The 24,688-nt window shown below is 40.1% G+C and overlaps 1 protein-coding gene across 1 annotated transcript in view; it reads left to right on the top strand.

Moving 5' to 3' along the window:
• KIAA1328 (KIAA1328 ortholog) overlaps nt 1–24,688 on the top strand; it is a 174,416-nt gene that overhangs the window by 128,237 nt on the left and 21,491 nt on the right. The window contains exons 9-10 of the mRNA XM_059834078.1: nt 10,049–10,233; nt 17,703–17,811. Coding sequence (XP_059690061.1) covers nt 10,049–10,233; nt 17,703–17,811 — 294 coding nt within the window. The remainder of the gene's footprint in view (nt 1–10,048; nt 10,234–17,702; nt 17,812–24,688) is intronic.

Below are 24,688 nucleotides of genomic sequence, written 5' to 3'. Positions count from 1 at the left end.
GAGACAGGCTAAATTTATATACTGGCTGTAGACTCCGTAGGGCTGAGATGGTTTGGCAACACAAATAATGCAAGCCTCTAAACCCACACCAGAGTGGCACTGGTGGCAACAGCTCTGGACAGACATTTCCAAACAGGTTGTAACAAACTTGTGCAAAGGTAGACTTCCAAGACCTAAGATCAATAGCGGTAGCTCTTGATCCTCTTGTCCCCCCTCTTGTGGGACATGGTTTAGTGGGCACAGTGGTGTTGGTTGATGGTTGGACTTGATGATCTTACAGGTCTTTTCCAACCGTAGTGATTCTGTGATATTCTGTGATATTAGCTGTAAGATGGCAAGAATCACTTGTCTCTGGACTAACAAGAGTACATGGTGTAATTGTCAAGTTCAGTTTTTAGGGGCAGGGAACCGGCAGCCCAGAGCCTGGGCAGAAACTACAGCTTCACTGCACACAGCCTCGTGCCAGGATCTCTTCCCTTTGTTCCTTCCGTCGACACTGGACATCGGAGTGTGCCGATACGTATCTCACCGATATATGCCTCTTAGTGAGGCAATGGTTTCTGTGTGGTTTCAATTCTATTATGTCTCTTTATTTCCTGAATATAAGAGTACAAAAACCTGTTAAATCTGTTCTGTAAACGTCCTGGTTGAGTCAATATTTGGTGGTGCTGTCACATTCGCATAAAATCCATGCACTGAAAGGAAATCTTTAGTGTGTTGTTTTTGGTGGGGCCCAGGCCATGATTTTTAGAGTTGTATGCCATCAGTTAGGCATCTAAATCTGTATTGCACTTGCAATAAATACCTGATTTTTTCAGTCACTAGCCATCGAACATGCTCTATGAAATACGTAACTTCAGTGGATTCAAGGCAATTGAAGTGGCCAGAAGTGATATTTTAAACGTTTACCAAGAGCTACCTTGTCAAATCTACATCTATTGGGCATGGTAATCCACTAATCTGAGGAAAGTCCAAAGTCTAACGTCTCTATTTACTTCTTTTTGGGCTGTAAGATTTTTTTTTAAAAGCAGATCAATAAACAATCTCAGTGTTTTCATTTTACTAAGCTATATAATATAGGTGAGTACTAGTGTTGTAGTAAATCATTAATATACTCCTTAATCATAGAGTGACCATGTCCCACAGATGTGATTTAATCATGGAAAAAAAGCCGATGAAGTGTAAAGATGCATCGGGAGGGGTGTTTGCAACAGAAGTGGGATAGTGTGTGACACCATTTTAAAAGATCCTAGTATGAGAGCATTTAGGATGCATTTATAGTTATACAGTACAGTTACACAGTATAGTTACATAGTACGTTTGTAGTTGCGGACCTGGCTATATTCTAACATGTCATTGGTTTTGATCACTATAAAACAAGAATCAAAAACTACATCAGGTTTGTATTTGGCTGGGGAGCCAGTGTGTGGTGTGAGGAGACATGCTGGTGTCGTGTTAGAGCTGTGCCTTGTACCTGGACTGAGCCTCTGATGGCCTTTTGGAATAAGAAAAGCATTACAGTCTCCAGATTCACTAGTCCCAAGATTTGTAAGACTTCGACACTACCAGACCTATATAACCATAAAACCCAATAGTAATCTGTGCTTAAAATGCTTGATTCAATTGTCATGTGATGCAGATAAAGATGATTAGAATATGAGGACAGAATTTTCATGGAAAAGGATGGGTCCTGTAAGGGTGGTCCCATGTTGGTTTCAGTGGTAATGGTTCCTAATCATCAGAGAAATCAGATTCAAGGACAGCAGCCTCAGAAGAACAGGAAAGATAAAACCTCTAATTGTGTTTATTATGGAATTTGATGCATTTATGAAAGGCTTTCCCTGCAACATGTTCGCTGGTATCAGGGGAGCTGTCAGTGAGCTGGAAGGTCACCTCAGGATCCTTAGGGGTATGTGTATTTGCCCAGGTTAGTGGTTATTAATTTTCATTGCTATCAGTGTGAGAAGTTTGTAACTTTGTTCCTTCATTTCCTCACTTAGAAACCAGGATGGTAATTTATCACGCCAGTATCCTGAATATTGAAAATTAGCATCTATCAAGTGCAACTTTGTCAATGAATAGAAGCAGCTGTAGATGTTATGTCTTTTATAACTCTTCTGTCTGCATATAGGCACTACAGGATCCTCCAGAACTCTTATTTTCTATATATATATAACTCTTCATAATACCTGCACATGAGAGTGCAATCTTAAATATCTGTTGCTCTAATTAGCAGTCTCTTCAAAATGTCTTGTTGGTGGGGCATACTGGAAACCCTGTGAGTACTTACTTTTCAACTCTTATTGTGTCCCTCTTTTCCTATATTGTCCCTTATCCTTAGCAAATGATTGCTCCGTGATGTGATCCATGATCAGCAAAAGGGCTTTTGCAATTGCTGCTCATTTTTTGAAAGCTCCTGTTATCAACACCTATCAACCCGTCTGGAAACTCCTATGGAGGAGAGTGCGCTTATGTACCGATAGTCTTCGCGAAGGAAACCGTAAGGGCTCTTGCGCCAAGCAGGTGCTTACCCGCACACTCGGACCGATCTCTGCAGCAACAGCTCAGCCACAGCCTGTTTTGCAGTACAAGCCCATCTACTGTCAAGTCTTTTGTCCTGGGTGAGCCAAGTTGAGAAGGGATGATGCATTGTTCTTCTATGCCTTTATCACAACCAAATTGCAATCTAATTTGGGGGATGTTTGTTCAGGAGATAGCTTGCATATGGCATTTCGATGGGCACCTTGTGAATGGGGCTGGCTCTCAGCCAAACAACGGTGAGGCTGGATAAGACGCTAAGACAGGCATTCACTTTGCTGAAGAGCATGTGATTCTCCTTCTGAAGGAGAGAGTGCCGCGGCTTGATCTATTGGAGAAGTTTGGATTTAGTTCAAAAAAACTTTGTTTGTCCTAAACAGGCTTTTGCATCATTCCTTACGGTAGTTTCACTGGTGACAGCTAGGCAGGTTTTTCAGATACACAGACACGGTTTTGAAGGATTGTTTTTATACCTATGACTTGACATTTACATGACTTTCTTTTGTGAAGGCTGACAGCACTGCTTTGCTGGAATGACAGCTGCTCTGCTCTATAAGAAAGGCCAAACACACAATCACAGCACTTTGTCCTGCTAAAGCTTTTCCAGTCTGTTTTCTGTGGCCATTTCTCTATGACTGTCTGAAAACATTTATGTTGGAATTTTCTTTGGATTCAGAAGAGAAGAGAGAAAAGTAATCAGAGCTCATTTCGCTGTTTATTAGGAAAACTAAGGTACGTGGCAAAGGTGCTGGTGGGGAGTTGAAATGTAGCTACCTTAAAGCAGAATGAGGACAGGGCTTCAGAGGGAAGGCATGAATATCATTTTAGGTGGAATTTAGCTTAGTACTTGCTACAAATGGACCTCTAACTGTGTATATTAAGTGAAGTCCTGACTTCACTGAAGATAAAGGTAGTATTCTGATTGATTCAATGAGGCCAGGGTTTCACCTATGGCTGGTATGATCTGATAGGTCGTTGCTAATTAAGAGCATATATGGCCTCAATTCTTGCTGGTGGAATTAAGTAGCTGAGCACCAGTCACTGAGGGAATGGGGAAGGAACTGGTTCTCTGAAGGAGTGGTCTGGAGAAGCCATGCTACGGATTACTGTACCCTTATACAGCTTGAGATATGGAAAAGTTTTTAGCATAGTGGCCGGTACAACTCCTCCAAGATGAAAGAAAAGTAAACCAAGCACAGTAGATCTAAGAGAGACAGTTTGACAGAAAAAAAACCAACAGAGAAACCTGATACAGCCACAGGTATTACTGGATTTGAGGGCACTGAGCCTGAAGAGGACTGCAAGAGATGAATGCTCTTCATTGCTCCCCAGTAATATATTGTGTGCATAATAGCATGTAGATTGTAGGCAATCACTGTCTATTTTCTGTGACGAAAAATCCTTTCGTTACAAGCAGATTTGATAATATTTATATTTCAGTTCCAGAACTCTTGCCGGCTGCTGAGGTGTTCCCCTGCCTGTCCCTGTGCTCCTGCCTTTTGCCTAGAAAAATATGTGAGAAAGGAGATGGACTCGGTCCCGAAGATTATGGACCTGTTGGAGCGGGTCCAGAGGAGGCCACAAAAATGATCAGAGGGATGGAACACTTCTCCCATGAAGAAAGGCTGAGGGAGTCGCGGTTGTGCAGCCTGGAGAAGAGAAGGCTCCGGGGAGACCTTATTGTGGCCTTTCAATACTTCAGGGGGGTTTATAAGAAAGATGGGGACAGACTTTTTAGTGAGTCCTGTAGCGATATGACAAGGGGTAATGGTTTCCAGCTGAAAGGGGGTACATTCAGACTAGATACGAGGAAGGCACCTCTTACCGCGAGGGTGGTGACACACTGCAACAGGTTGCCCGCAGAGGTGCTGCAATGCCCCATCCCCGCAAACATTCAAGCTCGGGCTGGACAGGGCTCTCAGCAACCTCACCTACTTGAGGATGGCCCTGCTCATTGCTGGGGGCTTGGACCAGACAACCTCTCAAGGTCCCTCCCAACCCAAACCATTCTATGTTTCTGTGATCTCAAAACTATAAATGAACATGCTGTCTAGAAAGGAAAGCAGCTGTTTCTTATTAACATGCACTGGATCCCAGCAGTGTCATTAACATGCTGATGCATCTGACATAAGCCTCAAAATGCCAGGTTTCATAATTGGGCCACGAAATCTCACTCTAGGCTTGAATATGGCCTTCAAAGTCCGTATTAGAATAGGATATTTTTCCTGCTTTTTAAAGGAGGGGAAAAATGTTAAGCTTAGATATTTTTTTTTTTTCCCAAGCACTCTGTGTTTCAATATGACAGGCTTTAGTTTTTTAACAGTGTGGTTTTGAGGTTGTTGATCTGCTGACATGAGCAGATCGGTTTTGTGGCGAGGAATTGGAAGGGGTGATGGCATTCAGGGATGAGATTGCCCTGAAGTTCATGCTGTGCTTCTCCTCCTCGCCTGCAACACTCTTACCTCCCTTCCAGCTCTACTCAGCTGTCCCGTAGATTTGCACACCCTACGCAAAGCAGGAGCGACTGGACCAATCTCCCGCTTTTATCCCACATGCTGCTCTGCTGGCTTGTATGTCTTGACGGGTTTCTCCCCAGCTTCGCCGGAAAGAAGGGGCAGGCTGTGTCCTCTCAGAAGGGGACTTGAGGCTGCCGATGGAGATATGCTAAGGAGGGCCATATGCTCTACCTCTGTTGTTAGGGTTTTCCTCGTGATTAGCTCTAAGCAGACACACATGGTGTATGCACTAATTTCAAGTGTCTCCTTTTCTCAGGGAGTTGGGGGTTTGGGAGTTGGTTCCAGTTGTTTTCCACCTCTGCTGACTTGCTTGCTCTCCAGGGGGGCAGCTTCTTTACTGCATCAGTTTCTTATCTTCTTTGCCTTGTGGATTAGGGTAATTGCACTGCCCTACCTGACACATTGTTGGAAAAAAACCCTTGAGAAATCTGAGGTACTTGGTAGCTCTGGAAGTAGGGGCTTACAGACCGTAACACAGTACACTTGAGAGGACTGAAGAAGTTGTGGTTGTTCAGAAGACCACTGCTGTTGCTTCTTAGAGCCACTCATCCAAAGTCTACAGCCCTTCTTTTCTCCCCGTGAATATTTTTTATTTGCCTTGCAGACAACCAACTTCCCAAACAGCCCTGCTTTGGAACTGGTGGTTTTCAAAAGTGTGGTTTGATAACTTGATTTAAACTGATCTAAATTCAGACCCCTGCTGAAAAGAAGATCCCATGATATATTGACACCTTCTTCTTTGTCCCAGCACGTGTGATACTGCTGCTTTATACCGAGCTGACTCTGGAAGCTGATCTGGCTGAAAACTCTCCCAGCCAAAGTGGTGAGGAGGAAGCAATTTTCAGCCTGTTTGTCAAACTGCATCTGAAATGGCAATACAGGTTCCAGCTACAAAAACGTATTGCTTGGGTTGTCTACTTATCACCAGTTTTGCATCATTAAGTGTTATGTGTTCTTGGCCTGATATAATTGCAGCAGATTGCACACATGAACTGTTAATTATTTTATTTTTAAAACAGAAATTGCAGAACAGGAAAATAACATTCAAACATGTTTGCTTTTGGAGCTAACCTACCACAGCAATCTGTTAGTTTGATAATGGTTAAACTCGCAAGCCCTTGCCTCAACAGGGTGCAGTAGGGTCCCATTAAGGCAGCCATCTGTTGAACATATATACTGCAGGCATGAGTTGCCACGCGTTTTGGTTTCTGACTAGTTATAATGTTGTCATGTTCTCTGGATGCCACCGATCTGCACTGAAAAATGCATGGAAAGATCAGAGTTCAATGAAAGGTGATCATCCAAATTTGGGATTGATGACTGGGAACCCGTCAGCTGAGCGCTAGGTATGGAGCAGGGAAGAGATGAAACCTTGCGGGCGTACACATGCTGATAGTAAACACTACTCTGTGGCAAGAGTCTTAGCTACTTCAGTTGCTTAGCGATTGAATAGATCTGTAAAACTCCATTTGCAGACCAAGGCTACCATTATGTTGGATTGATTCATCAGGATGAGCTGCTAAAACAAGTTAAATTCTATCAGAGTTTTCCTGCATACATTTAAAAAGGAATTTAGTTGGCTCTAAATGGACATTTGTTTTAGTATCTTGAAGAACTGACTTTCCTCTATTAAAGCAGAATAATGTATCTATATGGTGCCCTAGCTTGAACAGTACATAAAGATTAGTAAATAAGACCCCATTAAAAATACTTATAATGTAAGTAACATGGGTCCCAATAGCCTTTCTAATGTCCATTAATGCTTATTCTGAGGATCAGAGCTCATTTTACTGAGCCATTTAGTCAAACCGTGTGATTATTTAGAAAGTTAATTCATGCATACTAAAATCTAGCTTAAGTAATGCAGAGGGTAGGAGGTAAAACTCTATGGAGACGATAGTCCTTTTTGTTATTTAATGATCAGCCATAATTAACTTGCAAATTTGAAATAATTAGAACAAATTAAAGGTATTTAACTTTGCCTCCCTAAAGAAAAATTCAAATTGCACCAAATGCAGCTTTAAATTATTCAAGTCTCAGAGGTCTGTGCTGGGTTTTTTTACAATGCCTTTTCTATGATGAGAATACCAATCTGCTTTTTGTCAGAAAGCATCCTATCAAGTAATTGTTCTTTGTGTCTAATAAATGACAGCTATTCTTCTTTGTAAAAGTATTTCAGTCTCTGAAGACTACATCAGCATTTCCATGGCATTTTAATTCAATAAAACAAAAGGTTAATGTTTTTCTACTTTTTAAGGAATGCAAATACTAGCAGTATTCAATGGGTCCTGAATGACATTTAAAATTTGCCATTCACGCTCAGCAGGGATATCGCGATATGAGGCTCAGACAAAATGGAAAGAACGTTCAAGGTGTGTTTTCCTTTGTTGGTGATGTACTTCGATATTCATAAGGAGGCAGCAGTGCTGAGAGTCGCTTCTTCTCTGGTGATGCTACTCTACAACTCCTGCCTTAGTATGTAGATTAGGTAGGTTAATAAGGTCTTTATTTAGACAGTCTTTGTTGCGTAGTTTCAGGGAATAGCATGAAAATTCATCAAATATTGTGGTGCCTTGCAGGAAGTCCTACTAAGCATGCTGCATTTGAGTGATACAATGGATTGCTGGATTTGAAAATAGAGAAGGACCTGTTTTGTTACTTAATCTCTCTAGCTATACATAACTGATCCCTTTGGACCATACGTTAGTTTAAAATTTTCCAGGTTGCAATAGTCACATCGTTCATTTTACTGATTATTCCCCAGGTGAATAAGTAACTATGTTCTGAAATAGATTTTTTTTTTTCCTTATGTTTTCTTTGTTTAATTTTGGTACATTGTAAATTACTAAATTTTTTGTATCTCTCTGCATTATCTCTTTCCCTCATTGGTCTGCACAGCTCCCAGATTAAGTGCTTGTCATTTTAAGATTAGACTCTCTATCCTTACTTGAGCAAAACTTTAGCGTGAGCTTTCTTTTATTAAATACTAAAGAACCAGGCTCTAATTAATTGTTTAGTGAGCTATAAATGCAAACACACTTGCTTTTGTTATTTCCTCATAAATTAGCTTCTGTACCTGCTTCTTGGTGTCTGCTTCTGTTTGAATTGCCTCTGCCATAGGATTATTTAAACCAGAACTTCCTATTCCAGAGGTAACTGCACCATGTGAAGGATATTGCAGTGAACTTAGTCACGTAATCACCTCCTCATCTACAAGCCAAAGGTCACTGTCTTCACAGAAGATCTGTAGGTTGTAATTAAATATACTTTAAAAACTCAGAAAGCATCCAAATAATTACAACCTCAGTGGTTTTAAATGCTGCTAATCATCCAAGTACAGGCAAATGGAATATCAAGTCCTGTATTATCAGAGAAATCTGGTCAAGTATTACACCTTTAAGCCTCTTTAAACAGTTATTAGTGTCCAAACCCACCTCTTGCTATACTCTGGGTTGCAGGAATTAGTAGGTTAATAATTTCATATAATTCAAATGAGATACTAATTTAGTCCACCATAAATCTTAATAACACTGTGCAATATTATTAGTGACCACACAGTTTGAAGCCCTAAAGTAAACGGAGGTTATTCAGAGAAGTTTTATCCAACACTTCAGCCAGTTATTACAGGTCATAAGCCATTATATAATGTTCTGCGTTAATAATACAGGAGTAATACTAATTGTCCAACAGCCGCAGTGGGCCCTATTAAACAATGGCTTATACAGCACATTGATTTGAAACTTTTAATTTAGCTATCATTTTCTGATGGGAACATCAGGTATCTGCTTTTTCCTCAGATGTACAGTAACTTCAGTAGTGTAAGCTTTTAAGTAAAAGATTCTTGTGAGTCAACCTCCATAAAGCTGTATCCCAAATAATACAATCTCAGTGGCAGTCTTTGGGTTGCCCATGTAAAACTGGTGCTTAAACAGGAAAAAGATTTGTTTAATCTTTTGTTAACTTAGGAAAACTGTATGTCACTCCTATGATTGCAAGTAGAGCAGTATAATCTTGGGATGAATTGTATTCCTTCATGTGGATAATCCAAAGATTATTTTTTTTAATGTTTGTAGTTGCTTTTTATAATGATGACGGGGCTAATGACGTATACATGTTGGGAATCTTCATTTAAATCAGTAGTTGTTTCTCAGAGAGCAGAATTTGAAAGCAGTAGGTTGTCTTTACTGAGGGAAAGATGGGTCTTCGTAGCCTCCTGTCTTCCCAAAATGTTTTGTGATTGCCTGTGTCTGCAGAGACTGAAGCCATGCTTGCTCCACATCACCAAATTTGCCTCCTGGCTCTATCTGTGCAGGGTTTATGATCTTGTCCTGAAGTTCATCTTGAACCATAATGTTCTGGTTAGCTTTCTCTTTTCTTCCTCTACTCAGACTGCTGCACGTGCTGCACCAAGTACTCTCCCACCTGTTTGCTCATACATTCTCTCTCTATCCTGCTTACAAGTACCTCTGTTCATTCATCTCATCGCTTTTTGTCTCATCTCCTCTCATCCCTTTTCTTCTTGAATCAATGTATCATCTGCTTCCGTTTTGCAAACCACGATTCCGGTTTTCTCTTCACATTCTCTTCTCTGTTTCCCCTTTATCCTAGCAAAGTGAGCATTTTTTTAATTACTCTTTCTTCCCACCTTGCTCCACTGTGCTGGACAAAGTACTTTCTGTACCTTCATCCCACTTGTCCTGTCCTAACCACTCAGAAAATCCAGGACATTTAGGGAATGTGCCAAATGCCACAAAACTCAAATATAATTGTCAGTGCTGCCAGCTGCTGATAACCAAAGACTCCTGATAACGTAGGTTGGTAACTCTTCAATCCTTAGGCATCGTGCTTTCAGACATTGTAAATGGATTCAACAAGAGCTCAATCAGCAGCATGATGGTTACGCTTCTGGAGAGTGAAAGTGGGGGAGAGGGCTGGGTGCTGTGTGAAAAGGGCTGAATGCCTCATGTAATAGCGTGATCTTTCTTTCCTCCCAGTGTACCAGTGTTGAAACGTGAAGATTATTTTCTGAGGACACCTCCAGTGACCAAAACCTCCAGAAGACCAGGGAGCAGTGGTGGGAGCAGTTCGGGGAAGAAAATGGTTGGCTTTGGTGCAAATGTGGAAGATGGGCAAACCCTTCTGATGCAAACCAAGAAGGAAGGCACCAAGCCAAGGAAAGGTAAAGGGAAGCATGCTGTATTGCAGGGCTGTGAGTGTGCTGATGGCATTTAGAAATCGTATATATGTGTTCAAGAGCGTACCAGTAAAATCCACAATTAGAGGGAGAGGACTGCAAGTTGCTTAAAACAACCCAAGAGAAGGTAGCTACATTTAAAGTAATAAAAAGCGTAGAAAGCCTTGTAAATACCAAGTGATCTTCTTGGCTGGTGTTCCTGATAGAAGGGAAAAAATAGCCCTTTAATCTCAACAAGCTACTTCAACGATTCTTTTTCCTTTCCCAGCAAGCAGAGAATAAGTGCAGTGGGGCTTGCTTTCGAAATGTAATCTTCTTCACATTCTTTTCCTCCCCAAGTAATGGCTCCACCATCACAACCTGATATTTTGCCACACAGGGATGTCTGTACGGCTAGAATCTATCCTGCTCTTAGCTTAGTACCTCTGCTTAAGCAGCAGAGAAGCAGTCTTTCTTAGGAAGAGAAAGGGTTGGGAACAAAAGCAGCTTGGATGTTTCACTGCTGAGCCTTGAACATAATCCTTGGTTCAATTATGAGCTAGCTTTTTTTTTTATTTTAACTTGTCAGCCAGTTTGCCGTATATGTCAGCATAAAAATAAAGAAAATGGCAAAATGAGAAGAAATGTGGTGCAGTTCTCGAAGGAACAAATAACTTGTGTTATTGGTTAAGACCGTACCAACATTAAAAAGCAGTCCCTGTGAAGAAACTTTCAAAAGGGTATCATCAGCCTGGACCCAAACAGTGGCTGAGGTTAATCTCTTCCAAGGCACAGCTACAAAAGTTGGAAGCCTGTAAAGGGCTTGTGTCCAAAAAAATCAATTTCTAATTTGAAACAAAATCATTTTTGACTAACAGGGGTTCAGGACCCATTACTTTTGCTGTATAGTCTGCTGACATTTCACACTTTCTGTTGTGCACAATGAATCCTAATAGTCATTTTATAACATTGCTACACCAATCAATTTAAGCAAGAGAAAGCCGTTACAATTCTGCAAAGTTTCAGGGGCAATTTTCACTGATGGTTTTCTTTTATGTTTTTTTCAGCTATCATTATTTTTTTCTTCTCTTTTCCTCTTCCTTCTCCCTCCTCCTTCTCAATACTGTAGTGATGAAATTGAGATTTTTCACAGTTGGATGATGGGTTTTGTTCCTTGGATAGGGATAGTCCCCAAAAAGTAATTTATTTTCCATAGATTCGGGGGAAAAAAATCCAACCTGGCCTCTCCTTCATTCATTCATTTTATTTTGTAGTACTTAGAAGAAGTTACAAGCTGCACCTGGCTATTGAACATAGCAGCTGAGCGCACCTATGCTCGTTTAGTGATCGCAGTGGTCAGCATAATGTCTGAAGATGGTGGGTGTCTTTTGCAAACACTGGGATTGCTGGCTTTGAAGACGTAGAGCTGCATGGCAAAATTTAACGTAGAAACATTGGCACTTGCTGTGATACCAGATAAAGTTCAGAGAAATGCTTTCAAGCTGTGGAACAACCTCAGGTCTATTACTGATTTGAATGGCTTGTTTATCACAAGGCAAATTACCTAGCACTAATCACTGAAGTTGAAGTCTTCTGTATTTAGTACCTTTTTAATTGGCTTCCCTCTGTTATATGTTTGGACTCCTTTAGCAAGCATACAAGCATAGTTGTAAAGTGTTTTTTCCATCTTTGGGGATCACCAGGGCACAATGTCAAATTTTTTAATTCTAGTTAGCTCTGGACTTAGCTGTCTCTGTCCTTGCTTCTGCTGGCTCTTCCCATCTGTTGCTGACCTGGGATTTCTGCTTCAGAATTTATTTTTTTATTAGGAAACAATTATGTAGCATCTTGCAAAAATAAAACGAGGGATACTAACATTGTTTTCTGTGGTGACCTTTATAAAAATAAGGTATTTGCCTTACTGCGTCAGAGTGCTGAGCCAGCAAGCCTGGGGGTCTGTCTCGGACACTGTTCAGTACCTGTTGTGTCAATATGAAGTGATCTCTCTACTGCAATGGGTTTACCTGAGCTCTAGCTAAGCCATGCTATGTGGGAAAGGGGAATGAAGTCAACAAGATGACAACCTGAGGCATGAAACTTAAGGTATGTAGATAAATAACATCAAGGTGGCCTTTTGGTCAGAAAACAACAGTGCTGGATACTATGTACAGAAACATGTCCACTGAAAACTTCTTGACAGTCAGACGTTAACCTATTGCTATAGAGGTTTATTTTTCCCATGCCTTGATCTGTCTTGTCTATTTAAATTGTGTATTCTTCAGGATGGGGACTGCCTCCAAGCTCACCTTAGTGCAGTGCCAGTGCTGATGTGGGCCTTTGGGCTCACTGTATAATCTCCCTGTACGACTGGGTATGTTGGGCTCACTATATAATCTCCCTGTACGACTGGGAATGGTGGGTGTATCTGGGGGATGGTGCAACTCATGATAGTGTCCCTCTACAGCAACATAGGCAGTTGTACCAGATTTTGGTGCTGCCTTGTTCAACTACCTTTGTCGTCTTAGATTTTATTTTTTTTTGAGAAGATAAAATGATTAATCAGGAAACCATTCCCGTGCTGGAATGGTGGAAGGCTTTACTGCCCACAGGACTGCTCACATACTGTGAGTGCAGTGAGTTTGGAAAGGGTGACTTCGTAATAAACCCACTTCTCCTTTCTCCCTGCAGACATTTAGTAATGGGGAGAAGAGCATTGTTAACCTGGTCCCATCACCTCGTGGAGTGAAAGGGGCACTTCTGCTCTCTTTTCAGGGTAGAAGTTCACTGGATCAGCTTAGGCAATCAGCTTTTATTCTCTCACTTTTGCTTTTTGTCTCCTATTTCTGTTTGCTCCTTAATTTTCATTCCTGGTCTTTAGCAGGTGATTCTGTCTTGTAGCCAAACTTTTTTAGTTTTACCAGCAAAACTTTAAGCAGACAAAGCAATCCTCAAGTCTTAGATCTTTTCAGCAGTAAATTGTTTTTATTGGTGTCACCAGCAGCTATGTCAATTTGTACTAAAATCTAACAACTTGTCTAGTTAAAAAGCACTGGAGTACAGAAATGTGTGTTTCTCTTCCTTTCTACCCTGGAAAATCTTGCTTTTGGGCTGGGAAACTAAACTAGATTCTATCCATTGCATTCTGCAATATTGGGTACTTTACTCCTCTACATTTCTGTTTAAAGTCTTCCTCTTCACACCCTTCCTGAAACATCTCTGCATTGAAACAAAGAACGAACTATTTTTCCCTTTGAGTCTCTTTGAGGGACATAGCATCTGCATGATACTGCACAGCATGCATAGCTTTCCTTTCCATATGTAAAAGAAAAAGCCAGAGAAGGAAAATTATTTTAGTGCATAGAATCTGTACTTTTCCAGGGGCTGATTTTTCTGTGTAGTGTTTGTTTTTCAGTAGGTTTTCTAATGTAGCTTCTTAGGGATTCAGGATCTGGAACGTCTTCCCTTGAGGGAAGACTCTTCCCTACAATTCAATAGAGCAATTAGTTAATATTAGTGAAGTGCTTTGAAGATATGAAGTACTATATAAATGTTAAGTATTATGAATGTTAGTATTATTCAATTCATAAAGACTTCTTTCATGATTATCAACCTAGATTTCCCTTTGCTTACTTTCATCCCATTACTGCTTGAACCAGCCTCAACTGTATTTCTTCATTCTTAGCTTTACACTTTCAAAAGGTAGACTGCTGTATTTCCCCACTTTCTTCATGTTTTAGTTGTCTGTTTCTCAAGCAGAAATATACAGCTATTTGAATTTTCTCAAATGAGTCTTTAGTCTACTTTAAATCATTCTTATACCAAGTTAACCAAATAGAAAATGGTATTCTTAACGTTACCATTTAGAAGATATCTATAATTGTTTTGGGGGTAGCTTGCCTGGCAAACTTACATCTGGTTTGGTTTTTGCTATTCTTTGCTACTCCAGGTTCTCTCCGTTGGTGCCAGGATTTAGATTATCACACCATATATGAGCTTTTTTTTTTTTTCCCAAGGGTGAATGTGTCTATTCTTTTTCTATGTTTCTTGCTTCTCTTGATCATCTGCAAGGTCTCCAGTCTCATACTGTCTTCCAACACCTGCAAATCTAATTAATTTGCTGTCATTTGTATCACCCCAGTTCTCTGTGACTTTTCATAAATAATTACCAGTCACTTCATAAATTCATTAACTAATTCCCTTTAGCCCTGAAATATATATCCTTCAGACTAAAGAATTTGTATCTTTTTTTTTTCCCCTGATAATTTCTTTTCATCAGCTTTATATAGGCAGGTATTATACATCAACATGGTCTTCATTATCTCCTACTTGCCAATATTCCTTTTCTTTATTTTTTTTCTCATAGTATATTTTAAAATTATTGGTAGCTTGGCCATTTTAGGATCATTATTGATTTAATCTTCTTCATATATTCATAGACCTGCTTGCTCTTTGGTGTTCCTTTTCCCTCAATCGACTTGCATTCAAGATGTATTTTTAAACATTTTTTTGTTTAGATATGCACTTATTCAGGATTTCTTGCTACCCCTGTTTTATGTCTGTGCAGCCTAACAGCCTCAGTATATTCATACTCAGTTCCTTTTCTTGTTTTCCATTTCTCACCCTGGTAATATTTTCAAACTTGGGTCTTTGAACAGTCCCCTTGAGGCTGTATTGGCCACTTCCGAGTCCATATATTTTCTTTTTCAGGGAAATACATCTTCTTTGCTATGAATACAGTATGTTGACAGTGTGCCAGCCTTTTCTCGTATTAGAAATTGAATATGTTCTCCCATGCTCACCAGGTTTATATTACTTTGGTATTAGTTTCTTAAAATCCAGCTGCCTCATTCCACTGTCACGTGAAATGATTTCTAAATATCTGTTATTCAATTATAAAGCCAAAAGTCTAAACAAGAGGCTTCCAGTCTTTATATGCATACCTATTCTCCTCATCATGGATTGGCACACTATCAAGTTACCAGGGACGCACAATCACCATATATCCCCATGATATTTCTAAGAATTCCTTCATTGATAATTAACTCTTTGTTAGGCGAGATCTTTTCACTGCATGGTACTGAAGCACAGTGCATTATAGCAGGGTGATAAGAACCCATTTTTTTGTTTGCCTCCCTAGAATACACCTTAAAACATGTGGTTTTACTATATTGTATAGATTTGTATGCATCTTAAATCAGTGCAGTATTTTAAATAATCTGAATGCCTTGGACATCCGTAAATTTTGTGCCGAAGCTGGAATTACAACCTTGTTGTGTTGCTTCATGTTTCAGCATGGATGGTAGATAACATTGCTGTTCACAGAGCTGAGAAATATTTAGGCATGACAGAATTACTTAAAGAGCTAAACACTGATTTGACTTTAATTTTTGCTGAGACTTGTAGTTTTCCTTATACTTACTGTTTAGTTCAGTGATGTTGGTTGGACAGAGCTAATTAGGCTAGATTAAAAAAAGCCCAAACCCACGGGCTTTTGTGTAGTAGATCAGATTACTCCTAATTTGCCTATTCCACTTACCTCTGACTACCTGTACTCAAGCTGCCTAACTAAATCCTATCTATAAAACCTAGTTCTCAGGCGGGTGGGTGAAAGGTGGGAGATGGGTGGAAAATTGGTTGGACCACCAGCCTCAAAGGGTTGTCATCAGTCTAGCTGACAGCCAGTTGCTGGTGGTTAACTGCTTAACATTAACAACCTGGACAGCAGGACAGGATGCACCTTCAGTAAGTTTGCAGACACCACCAACTGGGGAAAGCGGTCAACGCGCTGGAGGGTAGGGCCCAGTATTTGAGGGACCTTAGCAGGCTGGGAAAATGGTTTGACCAAAACCTGTTTAGGTTCAACAAAGGGAAATGCCAGTTCCTTCAACTGGGTTGGACTGATCTCATGTAACAGGACCAACTGGGTGCTGACAACCTAGAAAGCAGTTTTGCCAGAAAAGAACTGGGTGTCCTGCTGAACAACAAGTTGAAAACGAGTCAGAAGTGTGCCTGTGTGATGGAGTAACCAAACCTCATACTGGGCCATAATAGCAAAATTGTGGTCATCAGGTTGATGAAGTGACACTTCCCCTTTGATCAACCCTGGTGAGACTATATCTGTAGAGTGCTGTGTCCAGTTTGGGGCTCCACAGTGCCAGGAGAACACTGACATACTGTAGGAAGGCTAGCAGAGGCAACCAGGACAGTCAGGGGACTGGAGCATATGACCTACTGGGAGAGGCTGAGAAAGCTGGGTGCGTTCACCCTTAAGAAGAGATGATTCAGCAGCACAGATCTTCCTGCTTTCTTCAGCTACCTAAGGAGAGGGTGTGGAGAAGAGGGAATGAGACTGTTCTTGGAAGTCATCAGCAACAGAGCAAGAGACAATTGGAAAAAGTTACAAGTCAGGAAATTCTGATTAGCTATAGAGAAAACATTTTTCACTGTGAGGGTGGTCAAACACTGGAACCAGAGAAGTTGCCTGGAGAGGTTGGTTCACTGTCAGTGGAGACATTCAAAACCTAACTGGACAAGTGCCTTAAACCTGATCTTGTTGGCCCTGCTTTGAATGGAGGATTCACAGAATCAAAGAATCAGAGAATCACTAAGGTTGGAAAAGACCTGTAAGATCATCAAGTCCAACCATCAACCAAAAAAACACCACCATGCCCATTAAACCTTGTCCCACAATGCCACGTCCACACGTTCCTCTTGTTCTGTCAGTCTTCACTTGGGAGAAGAGACCAACACCCACCTCTCTGCAACCTCCTTTCAGGTAGTTGTAGAGAGCGATGAGGTCTCCCCTCAGCCTTCTCTTCTCCAGGCTAAACAACCCCCAGTTCCCTCAGCCGCTCCTCATCAGACTTGTGCTCCAGACCCCTCACCAGCTTCGTCGCCCTTCTCTGGACACGCTCCAGCATCTCAATGTCCTTCTTGTAGTGAGGGGCCCAAAAGTGAACACAGGATTCGAGGTGCGGCCTCAATTTGGACTACATGACCTCCAGACTTTACCTTTCAACCTAGATTATTTTGTAATTCAAGAATTATTGGGAAGGGGGAAGAAGTAATGGACTAACAGTTCTATTTTATTGAAAGCAAAATAGTTATAGTGATATTTACATTTGGAAAACTAACATCTTGTAGCATGTCATGAGAACTGCATCTGTGAAACAAGCTGATTCCTGTGGACCACTGTAAGAAATGATAACAGTGCAAGTCTCAAACTTCGGGCAGTAAGATGGAGGCCATAGAGTGTGACTTATTCTACAGATTTGATTCGACGTGTTCCCGAAATGCATGCTGTGCACAGTGCTGTCCGCTGATGAGTTCTTTGATTGCCATTTCACTGTATATATGGCACTCCAAAAATATTGCAACTTTTAGTCCCAGTGTTCTGTAACAAAGCAGAATCATGAAACATCTGTCCAAAACTTACTCGCCTCTGATGTCTGGCTTGTCTTCACTTCATTCCACAGGGACAACTTCAGGACCTAGGAAGGATGCAGCCACATCTCCTGTGCTGATAGGCAGCAGCAAAGAGCTTGCAACAACAGCTGCGTCACCAATCCAGCATGACACTTCACGGTAAGCCGCTAGGTAATCTCTGGTTTAAGATTCTGCAAACACAACCATCAAATTCTCCTAGATGCAGGGAAGTGGCTGAATTTCTATGATATTTCATGTTAGCACGAGCTGGATAATATAAACTAAAAACTGCCATATCCTTTTGACATTTATAGTAAGCCTTAAATTGCTTGTTAGAATAAGAAAAGTAGGAATATGCCAAGTTCTAACATTTTAATTTTACTTAGATTTTGAACAGAAAGTATTTTATGTTCCAAGTCCTGACACATTAAATACATTTGTAAATAATTTGAATGGATGGTGTTAACCCCTGTTAGGTTTTAAATCCACTTGAAGATTTTAATCCCCCTGTGTTCGTGTGCCCCCCCCCCTTTTATCAAATGGCATTTCTTTTAAAATGTTTTGTACCAGAGTTATTTTATGTTTAATGACAAGCAACAAAATCACATTAAGCCGGCAATTCCTGATTATACTATATATCTGCACTAAATGCACTGGAAAAGCAGCATTATCATTTCTGCTCCAATGAAGAAACAGAAAGCAGCACTGTTGTTACACTTACGAGTCTTAAAACAACTTGCCTTCTTTAGGCAGGATTACAATTCTAGCGGTAAATGCTTAGAAAAACAGCATACAATCCTTGCTTTTCTTTACCATATCCCACATTTTCTCATAATAAAATCTTTAGTTAAGCAACAAAGTAAATGCAGATTAAAGTATGAATTTGCTGTATTTTACACCGCTAGTTAGATGACTTTGTGCAGTGGGATGACAAAAATGTACGCCTGTTCATAAGAAGAGTTAAGTGTTTCTTGGAGAACAAGAGGGCTTGAGTCAGATTTAATCTTCTCTTGGCCCAGTGGACTAGGAAAATGTATGCTTGATATCATCCCTGTATTCTTGGCAGCAGCTGGCAGTTTATTTCTATCTTCTGAGAGAACTTGCGATATATAATAGGTGAAAAACCACTATCAATATTGACAAATCTGTACTTACTTGCTATGGAAACACTTTTTTTTTTTCTTCTGAAGGAAGGGATGATAATTCTGGGAGGATTTAAGAACTGAGATAGATTGGGCTCTGTTTCCCACAAGTAACTGTACGTTTAAACAAACAGAAACCACAAGATTGCCTAAGCATTTCTCTTAGAAGCAAGGGTTACCTTTGCAAGCTGGTAATATCAGATAAAGAGTGTGTAAAGATACTGCTTGATACCGTCTAATAGTGATAAGTTGAGATTCCATTCAAGCGCTGAGGAGCAGATATAATTATTCACATCATACAACAACTGCTCAGAAAAAGGAATTTTATTCAAGAGGATTGATGGTCCGTTCTTTTCCGCAGAGGGGAGTAAAATATTTGTTGAAATATGCTGTTAGAAATCATATCAGATAAAGTGATCAGTAAAAGGAGTCTGATTAGCTGTCATCCTTAAAGGTTTATTTTACCAGTTGATGACAAATTTTGAAAAATCCTGTCTTTCTGGGGTGCTCTCTCCCACGCTTCCTCGCCTTTTTTCTCTCTGTTGGTGTTGTAAGTATAATTGACCAGTTTAAGCAGCCATGTTGTGCTTTCCCTTACTCATGGCCTTCTCTAATTGAAAATGGTAAATGGACAAGTATTTCTGTGGAGACCTAAAGCTGATCCTATCCTTCATCAAAAAACCTGCTTGGGCAGCAGGTCAGTCTCAATTTATCACTGAATGGTTATAAGCTTAGACTGCAGGTTTAACTAACTAAATTAATCAATATTGAGAATTATTGCTGCTTTTGTGCCACTAAAGTTAGGGTTTGTCAGCATGTTCGTTATAATCTGTGATTTGGGGGGGGGTTAACAGCTTAACCACAACAGTTGGCACGGGCCTGAAACTTGCAGCACAAAGCCCTAGCCTAAGAGCAAATTTATTTATTCCGCAGTACGTGTAAACCTAATTACTTTTGACTATTTAAATTTATAGGACTAGATTCAACTCATGTTTGTGCCAGCTTTAACTAGCACAAACCCTGGCACCCGGCAGTAGCAGCAATGGAAAGTCTGCCAGGGAGAAGGTGTTGGAAAGCGACAGAAGCTCCCTGCCAGCACGAGGCATCGGGGTGCCAGCGCGAGGCATCGGGGTGCCAGCGCAGCTTCTGGGGAGGGCTGGCTGGATGAGCAGGCGTGGCAGGTAGAAGATGTGTTGGCTTGATAGCCTGTCTTGGCAGGGCTCAACCAGAGGCTTCGGTGTGTTACAGCTGCCTCCTGCTTGAGGAAGAATCACCGCTGTCCTACTTTCTCCTCTCTAGGAATGAATCATGTCTGGGACAAGAAATAAGTGTCCCTAGAAGGTAAAGGTATGTGCTTTGAGAGCCTTAGTGCTAGGCCTGTAGAAGGACCAGCCTTGCAGAATAAATGTGCACAAGGTGGTTTCAGTGATATCGCTGAAAGAAAAACAGCATTGCTTTATCTGGCATCCTGAGTTGGGCTAATAGTGGATTTGTTTGCCCATCATGCTTCTATGCATGCCTTGCCGCTGCTTTTTGTAATACAGCCAAGCATTGCGTGTTTGGTTATCCAGTGTTCTTAAGCCAAGTGTCTACACCTGCATGAGCCCCTTGAAATTATGTTCCCAGCAGGTCTGGAAAGCTTTTCTACTCCATGCGCTTATTTATCTAGATCAAAGCTGATACATTTGGAAGAAAAATCACAGGCAAGTTTGGGGTTGGGCAAATTTGGAAAAGTAAGTTTGTTCCTTACCCCTAAAACGTAGTTCCCTTGACTATCTTAAACATTACCTTTTTGGTGACTAGGGACATCTTTTTCATAACTGGTGTTTGCCTAGAAGAAAGACTCTGGCTTTTGGCTGTGAGCTGGAAGGGAGCTGGAAAGGGGCGGTAGTGGCATTTGTGTGCTTTCATTTAGTAATAAGGACGTTTTTACATAAACTAGATCTTACCGTAGGTATAATCAGGTACTGATTTCAGCAAAACAAGAGTTGTGTTGCAAAACATAAGTGAAACTGCTCTAAATCAAAATATTAAGCTATTCTTTTAAAAAAAAAACCAAAACTGTTGTAAATTGTGCCTTGTGAAAGACCATTTAATTTGATTACAGCCCTGGTGCAATTGTCAGGCTCTCCCCACGCAGAAACAGTTGTAGTGTCGAGTTTGGCACAGTAAGTCCTATAACACTGCAGATAATCAAGCACTTAAAAAGACACAGGCAAAGGTTGTTCTGCTCACCATGGAAACAGATAATTCTCCTGTAACATTTTTCACTTTGGGCATCTAAGAAGTGAATTTAAGAACAGTTAGGTAAATTAAGGGATTGAGTGATTGTCTGAGATTTCTGCATTAAGCCTATGTTTTCTTGTTGCAGTTTTAAATCAGAGCTTTAATGCTAGCTGAATGCATTGTCTTGGAGTGAAGTTTCCTGCAGCCATTAAAATAAGTGATTTAGAAGTTCCTGCAATATGAATACTATATTCGAGCTATATTATTGTCTGTTAGACTACAGTGGCCTGTTGGAGTTTTTATAAACAGATTGTATTGTGTAAATCTGTGTTTAGGGACATTTTAAAAACAAAACTATTTACTCAATTGCCCAGCACATCTCAGGTGAATGTGTATTCAGGGACTTTTAAGCAAATTAATATCTGATGTAAAATATAATGTGCAGAGTTGTATACTTAATAATGCACACTGGAATAGTCTAGAGTAGATCTGTTATGCTGAGCGTTAGGAAATACTACAGTGATGAGATTTAAGCTTTTGCCTTACTTATGCGGTGGTTGCCTTTCAGATCTGTGCATGTTGGATGCTTAAATATGTTTCTTTTCTTAAGATGGCACTATGAAATTCCTTCTATTGTAGAGTCTAAGCAAGCACTGCCAAAGAAATAGATTTTTGGTTTTTTTCCCTTAGGATCAGACACCATTTGAGATTCAAAAGGAGGATGAAGAGGGAGAAAACTTTCCTTCCAGATCTAACTTAGGAACATTTAAAGGGATTAAATGTGTGTGTGGAGTGGGGTGGTGAGTTAGGTGCTGAACGCAGTAGGAGACATAAGTTTTGCCTACTCCCTGAGAAAGACAGCAGCACAAAAAGTCCAATAGAGTTCCATATGCAAGTGATAAAACCAGACATTGGCAAATTAATCTCTCTTATTCACAGTGTAGGTTGTTAATTGTTCTCTCTGCTGGCTGTCGATATAATGTGAAATTTTCATTCCCCATTCAAGATGGAAAAAGTTGTGGCTGAAAATGTTAACATTTGCATTTTTATTTGTTGATTTATTTAAAGGACAGCCTCTCTTACAGCAATCCATCACTCAGTGACACCCCAAATATGAATAATGTATTGTAGACTTGCGGTTACAATGTGTAATAAGTGCCAGAGACAGTGGAAGAATGTTAACTATGTTGCAAATGTAATATTTATCGACTCATAGTTTATTGCTTTCGAGGTTCAATAATACTGACCATAGGACATTAATATCACTTATCTTGATTTTAGTTGGGCACCTCTGTACGTAGAAATAACCCACCTATCTCATACTTACAAAATAAATGCGAATTTTACAGCACTTTGTAAGAAGTGCATTGTAGGTTTCTTTGCATAGTGCTCACAATTCTCTTTTTCTGCCTTCTCATTTACTTATCTCTGACATTGATCCCACTCCAATTGCCTGACCCAGATGGTGAGCACCTCAGCACTCTTCTAGGGGATTTATTTACTGGCTGCATTATGATCGTTGTGCCTCTGATGGTGTTTGGACCAGGTCTCTCTTCCTGTTGAAGACCAGTATGAAAAGAGACTGTTAGTTTTCTAGTGCTTCTGTCTGAAAAGACGATGGCTGAGGCTAAAACAGCGATAGCTTCTCTTTTGGAAAGACAGGCATAGCAAATCTAAATCATCTCTCTTTTAGAGGATGACGGATATCAGAAATAGAAGTGTTTAATTAGGGCAACAGTTGTTATTATAGACATGGCATTTATTTACAGAGAAATCTTTAATCAATTAATAGAAATACAATAGAGCAATTTTGGAAGATTAGGATTTAAAATTCACTGGTTTTCAGAACCAAAATTTTCTTGATAATCTGCGTAAGAAAAAAATTTGCAATAAGGCTATACTACAGTAGCAAATCAATCAGTGGTTAATCATTCCTATCTTCAGTACTTGCTCCCGAGTTTTGCTTCAGAAACTGATACAGACTGGGCAAACACTACTCCTTATCTGCACTGTTCGGTTACGACCACTAAAAGCTTTGAAGTCTCAGGGGTGAAATGCAGATGTGAACCCAGGACTGGGATCAAAACCAAATTTAACAATGGGGGATTTCAAGCTTGTGTTGAAATCAGATTTCACCTGTGAAGCCTGGCTCTTGGGAAGCTTGGAATTGGGTTCAGCCATGAAAATGATAAGCCTTGATTATATTTTGTGTTGTAGACATCAAGTAAATTTTGAAATGACATTCTGTATTTACATCTGAGGTTATCAAATTTAACACTTCATCAGCTTCTTTTTCTTTACCGTGTGTAACAGGAACACCTATTTATGTCAAAGCAGCCTACCTAATAGCTGCTTTGCGATCACAGTTTTGGTGTGTCCGTTGCTGACAATGAAAATCATATTGGGAAATTCTGACTTGCAGTGCAAAAGGATTAATGTTAATTAGCAACTGTTGGCTGTAATTGTCACCCTCATTAAAATGCAGAATTATGTATTTCTTAGTTATAAATAACCTTTCTAATTGTACTTGATGTATGCCAGTTTAATCAAAAAGTACACTTGCAAACAGGCAGATATTTGCATTAATCTAGCACTGGATCTTTGAGTCTTTTTTGATCGTCTTTTATTCCAAAGTTGACTAGTTGGGGGAGGTCTATTACAGCTACATATCCTTTACACATTTTTTTTTTTTTATTCAGCTCTGTGGATCTGACAGGATTTTGTATTAAAATGAGGGGAAATGTCTTCTGGGAATGTTCAGTGCAACAGAAAACGTGTCAGTTTTGAAGTAGTTGGCAAGGTTTCCATCATTCACTGGTATGACAATAACTTGATTGTAGTTTGAAAGTAATAATAAGCAAAGGAGAATAGAGTACAAATCATATTATGACGCTGACTTAACTCTTTATGTCTGCTTCTTACCATCATTTTCATTGTTAACTTAATTACTTTTTTACTTTTTTTTCCCCCGTGCTTTTGCAGGTTCTCAAATACCACGTTAAATCTTGAGTGTTGGTTCATTGGATGTGATTCCTGTTTGCACTTGTAATCATAGCAATGAAAACTTAGTCTCAAAATATTTTTTTTGAAAAAATACGTTTTGAAAAAATATTTTCAGGTTCATTCTGTGCTTTGCTTTACTCTTTTGTCAAAAATCCTGATTTGACTGTCTTTTCTTCCTCCACCGATACTCTGAGTGCTCTGCGTTGTAGCTTTTAAACATTTTGTTGGAATTACTGTGATCGCGATTTCTACAGAGCCTGGCAAATTAAGACCACTCTTGGTTCCTCTCTTCATGGTTCTGTAAAGGAATGTTCTGCATGGTTCTCTTCCTAGCACTGTAGTTGCTTCTCTGCTCCTTCTCTTTCAGAAGAGTTTCCTCTTGGTTTTGGCTTTTTTTTTGAGATGGGAGGAATTGATTAATAATATATAGAGAATAATGGCATCTTACTTTAAGAAGCCATTCCCCCAAAAGATGGCTCTGTCACACTTCCACCACGTTGCGTATGTGTTAGTATATTCCCCTTTTTCTCTCTCCTTCACCTGCCTGGACTATTTAGGCTGTGAACTCTTCAGGGCAGGATCCTGGCACAGTACATCTCCGTGCTTGGTTGGTCCATGTAATAACGATGATTAACTGTGATGCTAGTATAGTTAGGGTGGAATTC

The sequence above is a fragment of the Gavia stellata genome, chromosome Z (assembly GCF_030936135.1).
Source record: "Gavia stellata isolate bGavSte3 chromosome Z, bGavSte3.hap2, whole genome shotgun sequence".
Lineage (NCBI taxonomy): Eukaryota > Metazoa > Chordata > Aves > Gaviiformes > Gaviidae > Gavia > Gavia stellata.
The sequence above is the reverse complement of the archived record's forward strand: the minus strand, read 5'-3'. Positions and strand labels throughout refer to the sequence as shown.